This window comes from Anoplopoma fimbria, chromosome 3 (assembly GCF_027596085.1).
Source record: "Anoplopoma fimbria isolate UVic2021 breed Golden Eagle Sablefish chromosome 3, Afim_UVic_2022, whole genome shotgun sequence".
Lineage (NCBI taxonomy): Eukaryota > Metazoa > Chordata > Actinopteri > Perciformes > Anoplopomatidae > Anoplopoma > Anoplopoma fimbria.
Genome location: NC_072451.1, coordinates 23317605 through 23325385, shown reverse-complemented (window position 1 = coordinate 23325385; position 7781 = coordinate 23317605). Strand labels below are relative to the sequence as shown.

At 38.4% G+C, this 7781-nt stretch overlaps 1 protein-coding gene across 1 annotated transcript; it reads left to right on the top strand.

Moving 5' to 3' along the window:
• The first annotated feature begins 643 nt into the window (after positions 1-643).
• LOC129089184 (growth/differentiation factor 15) lies at positions 644-2736 on the top strand. Its single transcript, XM_054596567.1, has 2 exons — positions 644-1031; positions 1578-2736. Exons 1-2 carry the CDS (start codon positions 683-685, stop codon positions 2375-2377), a joined length of 1149 nt encoding a protein of 382 aa, XP_054452542.1. The 5' UTR covers positions 644-682; the 3' UTR covers positions 2378-2736.
• The last annotated feature ends 5045 nt before the right edge of the window (positions 2737-7781 follow it).

Genomic DNA, 7781 nt, shown 5'->3' with positions numbered 1-7781 from the left:
AAGATAGTCTATAGCATTTGGAGATAGGCCCTCAGGTTTCAGTGTCTATTCAGCGCCTGAACGAGACTCTAAACGCCTCTTTGGTCTGAACCTGTTCCTGACATCTGACCATATCTGTCAGAGTTGCAAGGGAACAGAGAGACGCAGCCTTATAGGGATCAATAAACTGTCACATTATCATTATTAGCCCTGGAGCAGCTAATGTAATTGCCCATTGTCCTCATCTTAAGGTTACTGTAAAACATATGATCATTTATTTGATTAAGTGACGCATTACTGAACAATCAGGGTGACGTACCATGCTGAGGTGCACACCATATACTTGTGAAGTAACCAAATCTCATTGAGAAACTCCTCAATTTCATGCCTCGCCTATCTCCAATCTGGATAATATCCAACGGATGTGCTAAAACATAAACAAAAAAAGCTATAAATGTTGAAATAAATTTACGGGTTTCTCCTTTCATTAGTCACATGTTGTTAACGCATAACACACTGCTTTCAAAATGTTGCCACATAATGACATTTGGCCCTAGCTGAGCCCATCATAGGCTCACCTGACTAACCAGGGGTGTGGCAACACAGAAGCTCTATAAATAAAAGCATGTCAAGAATTTCATTCATAACATGGACAAGCCCCAGCTGTGGCAGACTCAAACCAAACATACCTGTCGGGCTCACCATGCTCAGATCACGCACACTCCACCAACCCATCTCCTGCGTGCTGCTGCTCCTCGTCTCCATCTCAAGCTCAGCGGAGAGCCGGCCTCACGTGGCCCACGAAGCCACACCTGATGTGGACAGAACACACAGCCAGAGGGTGCTGCTTCTGGAGGCGGTGAAGACCGGGATCCTCGGCTCGCTGGGCATCGACAGGGAGCCAAGTCCGACCCGGAAAGCCTCGGAGGAAGAACTGAGGAGGATGTATCAGCTCTACAGGGAAAAAGTGAGCGAGATGAGAGGAAATTCCAGCCAGCTGATGAAGGAAACCTGGCAATCCACTATGTCTACTGTGCTCTTTCCAGCTACAGGTGAGGTATTTGTTAGACATCCCCTTAGGCCTAATTTAGTCATTGTCACAATTGATGTGAAAAGCCATTTTGGAAAGTTAGAGCGAGAGTAGCAAAGAACGTTAAATGACTAGTTCAAGAAATCTACCTCTGCAGATGCAGACAAAAGGTGTTGTACCAGTGTGGTTGTGAATAATCCCTATAGTTCATGCTCCAGGTAAAGAATCCGACTTCCTGGAAACTAGCCGTTCAAAGTTTGAACATATGTGAATGGCTGGAAATATGATCAAAGAGTCCTGTAGAGAAAGCAAACACATTCCTGCAAGCTTTTGGGAACCACAAGCATGACAGGCACGCCTTGTTCATGATGTTACACTTTGAGCACACGTTTCTTATCAATATCATCAATGATAAGTCAATCAATTTCAACAGAGCACTGGATTTCAAAGTAAAAGTCTATGATCCGTTTTTGCACTCTCAGTTGTTCCAAATCATTAAGTTTCCCAAATGTCAAATGTTGCCAACTTTGGCTCTAATTAAGCTTTTCTTTATTTATGTGTTTTTCAGTGGAGTCAATAAAGGTGGTTCGGAGGGGAGAACACCCACATCCACATCCAGGTCAACGCATGCAGTGGTACAGAGCTGTTTTCCACAAAAAAACCAATATCCAGACTGAACTGACACTAGCTCGAGCTGAGCTGAGGATTTCCAGGCAGATTTTAGATAAACCATCTTCAGTTCAGCTCGGGGCAAGACGAGAGATTAAAGTTAAAGTCAGCAGAATGACACAGATGAATTCTGCTGCATGGACACACATAAAGACTCGTGCCAATGTGTCAAGCACTGGAGATTTGATGCTGGACATCAGCCGTGAGGTGGAGAGGTGGTTCAGGACTGATGTTGGAGAGGCACTAGTTGTGGTTGTGGGGATCGCCATCGATGTAAAAGATGCCCCCATGGCAAACCCAACCATTTCTCTGGAGTTAGGCCTCACACAGCCCAAACCGGCCCGGAAGACGAGGCTGCCTCGCTCTAACAAGGAAGACATCTGCAGTGAACAAGGATGGTGCTGCCGGAAGTCTGTCACTGTGTCCTTCAAAGACATCGGCTGGACTGATTGGGTGGTGGCCCCGGCTGAGTACACAATGCATTTCTGCGACGGCACCTGCCCCCATAACTACAAGCCTGCAAGCATGCATACGCAGGTGAAGTCTCGGCTGCATCAGATTACCAAAGGAGGGTCACCCAACCCCTGCTGCGTGCCGGCGGCCTACGAGCCAATGGTCCTAATGCACTATGACAGTGGGGGAAAGTTGAAGCTGACTCCTTTCGATGACTTGATTGTCAGTAAATGTCACTGTGCCTGAGGAACTGTGTCTTTTTAAAGTTAAACCTTTGGGAGAGTTTAGCCACTAAAAAATATGTTACATGCTGATTGTGTTGTCTTAGAAACATTGTACATCAGCTGCATACTTATTGTATTTTACTGGTTAACAATATAAAAATTGCAATGATCCACTTTACTTTGAAGAAAGACATGTTACTGCTGCGCAGAGCCACTGTTTTGTTTCTGCATTGTGGATCAAGCAGTAGACCTGTTCATTCATGGTTTTATTTATGTTTATTTATGACCTAAACTTATATTATTGTCGTTGTTTTATGTTACAGCATATTTTGGTACTATTTAATTTTATTGTCATTGTCATTATTTGAAGTACTGTATTGTTTTATGAGGCACTTTGTTTTAATATTAAGTTTGTTGTCTTGTACATTTCAATAATGATATGAAAACATCAATAAATGTTTTGATTTATTTACACTAAACTGTTGCACTTGTATATTTCCACCTGTACATTTGATAATAAACACATGAGCATGATACTTTCTCACATTTGTCATCCATCCAGAAACATACAATCATCTGTAGATTACAAACGTCACTGAGTGACAGAGAAATAGGCCTGTAAAGATATGATAACTTCTATCTCCCATTAATGACCTTGAATTTGTGCTCAGTTGTGGCCTTGACCAGCTAATTAAGGGACAAAGCTTTGGTTTGATTTGAAAGGGAAAATAAGAAAAAACTTGCTGTGTAAACTCCAGACTGCTCAGATTACATATCAATGACGATACTGTAAATGCATTTTCATTACAGATTATCAAAGCTTCTTGTTGTAATATTTACTTTCAAGGGCTGTTGAGATAAGTTATTAGAAAAAGAACAAACGATTATGTGTGATATCCTTCGATAAGTATGATCGCCGTGACAAGAAAACCTAATTCACATTAGAAAAAGAAGCTCATAAATGGAGCTTGAAACGTGCCAAAGTGCAGCTCAAGATTTTGGTAATAAACGGATCACCATGATGAGAAGTGTGTTATTGAGTGAGTGAACTGAAGTGAACTGAAATTAGTGGCAAGCGTCTCTGGCATGCTTATAATTTTATTAGTCCAAGTAGTTGGGGTAAAGGTCACTTATATGAGCATGTGTTGTTTTACAATTAATAAAGTAGATGCATTAAAGAGTGGGGCGTATTGAGTGACCCTGGACGACTGAATAAATAGGCAGACGGATAAATAGGTGATTAATCATAGCTGCAGACACAAATGCTGAGTGTAGTTACACTTTTCTTATGGTAAATTCAGACCTGTGCCCAGAAACGGCTCACTCACTTCTTTGTTTCTATCCTGTTACTATTTGTTTCAGGGATGACATCCTCCATTATTACATAACTGTGGGTGGATGTAATGGTCCTCAATCTTAGATTCTGAAAGGTTCTGAGTTACAGTACCACCCAAAGTATACAAGTATAAAATAATTAGGGACAGTATTTATCAAGGACCTTCTTTGTGTGACAGCATGAACTCATTAGCCGCTATTTGGCTTTCTCCTGGTTTTAATTCTCACGTAGCCTTACTGGAAAACTATTGTTGGAAAAATTATGACAAAGAAAATGTCATGGCCTGCAAACCTCCCTGTCAGTCTCTTGTTATCACTCATCCAGAGAAGCATAACCTCTAATTTTGTAACATTTGGACAAAGCTTAATCTCTCTTCCCCTTTAAGATCTTTTAAGGAAAGAGACAGTAAAGGTTTTCAGATCCTCTCTCATGTCTGTTCTCAAAAACTAACGACAAAACCCATAAAGTGTTGCTGACATTGGATGTTTTACAATTCTTGATTGTGAAATTGTTAAACATGTTTGTGTGCAAGTACCACACAATTGTTTTTGCCATATTGTATATATAACCATATGGATATTTGCGGTGTTCATGTTGTTTGCATTTGCATTATTTGATTGAAAGTGATTTGATTGAAAGTGAGCAAGTAAATCATTTTTCTCTATTCTCACATTTCTTTTTTTAAAAACCTATAGACACACAGAACAGGGTGCTATTAGTTAAAGCCTTTAAAATGAACGGGATAGTTGAAATTAAAATGCACATGCAAATGTTATAAATATTGTGTTATTTGTTTTTCATCTTTATAAACTTGTGTAAATAATAAACCCTTGCTAATAGTCCATAACTATTCTGTAATTCTAATAGATGTATATTATTTGCGTAGTGGCTGGTAATAAAAAACAAGAACATGTCTAATGAGAGATCAAACAGAATTAATTTAATGAAATAATTGAAAAATGTATCAGTGATGCAGCTGGATTCCTACAACTTTTGATGCTGATAGTTATTATAAATGTGCTTATGGAAGAAGTATATAGGCCACATAAAGGAGATCTGTCACTTTTATATAAAACATAATGAATACTACAAATAAAAAAACCCACCTACTTAGACATGCATGCATGTGGAGCATTTCATATTGACATATAACCCTTCAATGCATCAAAAAAGTAATTAGTTTTTATAGATTTAATCAGTTAACTAGGAAAATAACTATACTTAAATATGAATTGTCCAAGCAGCTAAAATGTTTCTCAGTGTGAATCGGTAATTCTAGACGTATCAAGCGGAAGCCATAAAACAATCAAACCATATTTGGAAAGTTATTAAGTTGAATTGTTGTCAAAATGTGGTAATTTGCAGTACAGTGCGTTCAATATAACAGTGCCAAAAACAGTAGCAGTAAAATACCACAGTAAGCAGAATATACACAACAGCTTCTACATGAAATTCCATTCCTAACTTAAAACCTAAACAACATAAGATATAGCGATACAATTCATCTGTACATTATCTATACGCTAAAGGAACTACAGTATTTTTTGTTTGCTTACAGGCCAGCTCTATCAAAAAGTAGCAGCACCCTTGCAAAAATGCACATTCATAGCCTGAGAAAAAAAGAGATGTGTCCTATAATGAGTCTGGTACAATATACACGTCTTCTTCCTGGGAGTCTGGGAGAATGGAGAGGTTACACGCCGGATCATTGCTGTATATTGCATCATCTGGTGAATCACACTGCAGGTACACGTCCTCTTCAATTGGGCTGGGCAACCTGCAGAGAAACGATTAAGATGATAATGGAGCCTCTTTTCTGATGTAAAACCTAATGTGACACAAGGCAAATATTATGTAAACTGTTTGGATTTCTTCTCCCTGTTTCTATTCTTGCTCAGAGAACAAAACTCCAGCATTGAGTCATCAGCTGGAATGTTTGATCATTTGACTCTAAATTATAGGAAACTACAGGGGAAGCGATCACATCCAGACGGCAGCTGAATAATGGTCAAACATGATTGTGCAAAATGGGGAAATTCAAACCGCACACATGTTTCTTCATCTGTTTCCGTTCTTTGAAACGCTGCAGTTTCATTAATGTATTTTCCGCCTCAACATTTTTTTATAAAAATGGTGTAAAATGATCCTGCCTGTTAAGAAGTAAAAAAGTCAATTTATTGTGTGGGGAGAAATTTGTTTGGATCTGGGCAAAGCTGCATCACATCAGTATGAAACAACATACAACATACAACATACAATCAGTTCATCACATGGGCAAGTGCAAAATTGTTGTACATAGTATTGGCAAATAAGAAAAGTTTGACTTAAATTATAAAAACACTTCAAGCACAGCTTACTTGTTTACTGTTTACCTGTTGTGTCCAGTAGTTCGAGTTGTCAGGTTTTCATAAATAGGGGTATGTCCTGTTGACTGTTCTCTGATCATACTGATGTACTGATGGGAATCTTCTGGTGGCGTCTCTGTACAGTCCTGCTTTTTCTGGCTTCTCCTTTGTCCAAACTGCAACATACTCCTCATTTTACTTTGGTATTTGTACACGATCACACCAGCTACGATCAGCAGCAGTACAAAGAAGAACGTCAGTCCAACAGCCAGACCTGTGCGGGAGCTGCTGTCGGCCGAACATGTGACGGTGACATTTCCATGGAGACAAGTGGTATTGAGAATCATGATCTGCAAGTATAAAAGTTAAAGAATGAAACTGAGTGACTACATGGCCTTGCTCAAACTATTATATATAGTAATTTTAAACAATAAACATTTCTTGAAAAACTATTCAATAGTTTTTTTTAAATAATTCAATTTAAATAAAAAATGATTAACTTCACAATGAATTCCAGGAAATGATGAAAAAAAAACTAAATGTACTTTAAGCCAAGTCTAACAGTTTTCTGTCCAAGTGTAGGTCAATAAAAACAGTGAACGTACCATACAAGGCTTCAACGTTGTGGGTCAAGGTCTGAGTGGAGAATGAAGTCATGTAGTTTGTCTTTAACACCTCACACTTGCAACAGTGTAGTTCCCTTTTTTCAAAATCGTGGAAATAGACAATGAAAGCGCTAAAACCAGAAGATTTCCTGTAAAAACTCTTTCTGAAAATAGACAGATGCTGACAGGAGCTAAATTACTATTATATTAAACCCTATGACATATTTCCAGTCTGAGTAATGATCAAATCTGCCAACAGACAATGTTAATGGTCAAATAATCGATTATGAACCTAAACTGTATATATTACTTTCTCTGGTTGAAAGGTCTCAGATTAACCAAACAGAGAGTTACTTTTTTAAAGAATTTTGAAATGATACTCATTCTTGTGTGTGTCATAGTGCTAAGTAGTAAGTTTATAGCACACACACACACTCACTTTCTCACACACACACACACGCTCACGCACACACACACCAACACACAGATTAGTGTGGCGTCCCCCGGGGACACGATTCGGACCATGTCTTTTTCTATATATCTATTAATCATATGCCACTTGTTATAGATAAAGTCAATATTTGCTAACGATACGACTGTGTATATATTGTAAACTATAATTTTGCTGATTTAAATAATATGCTGAAGAATAGATCAGTTATGTCTCTCAGGTCATTGAGGTTAAACTATAGGGGGTCACGCTTGATGATCAACTGTCCTGGGGACGTCACATAAACAAAGTAGCTGAGAAAATTTGGAAGAGGGATATCTATTATAAGAAGGTGCTCTTCATGTCTTAGTCCAATTTGCACCTTGCAGGTGATACAGGCCATAGTTGTCTTATCTTTATTCCTGATCAGTAATCTGGTGAAGTGCTTCCAAAAAAGATCAAGCAAAGATTCAGTAGAGCAGCATGATTATCACTTTGCTGTTCAGTAAAAGCAAGTATACATGAAATTCAAACTGATCTCACTTTGTAGGTATTAACTTAGTTAAGATGTTTCATAGTTTTGAAAAAAACACACAAAGTTTTTAAGAAGCCAGTAAAGAGGTGATTGAAGACAGCACTGAAAAATAGATCAATAAAATATAGGCTTCCTTTGATTTTCTCTTTTGCAATATTGATGTTTAGATAAACTG

Excerpts from the sequence above, each read along its gene's own strand:
- LOC129089184 (XM_054596567.1), top strand. The coding sequence starts at position 683 with ATGCTCAGATCACGCACACTCCACCAACCCATCTCCTGCGTGCTGCTG. Across the intron at positions 1,032-1,577 it reads TGTGCTCTTTCCAGCTACAG|TGGAGTCAATAAAGGTGGTT; the intron begins GTGAGGTATTTG and ends TGTGTTTTTCAG.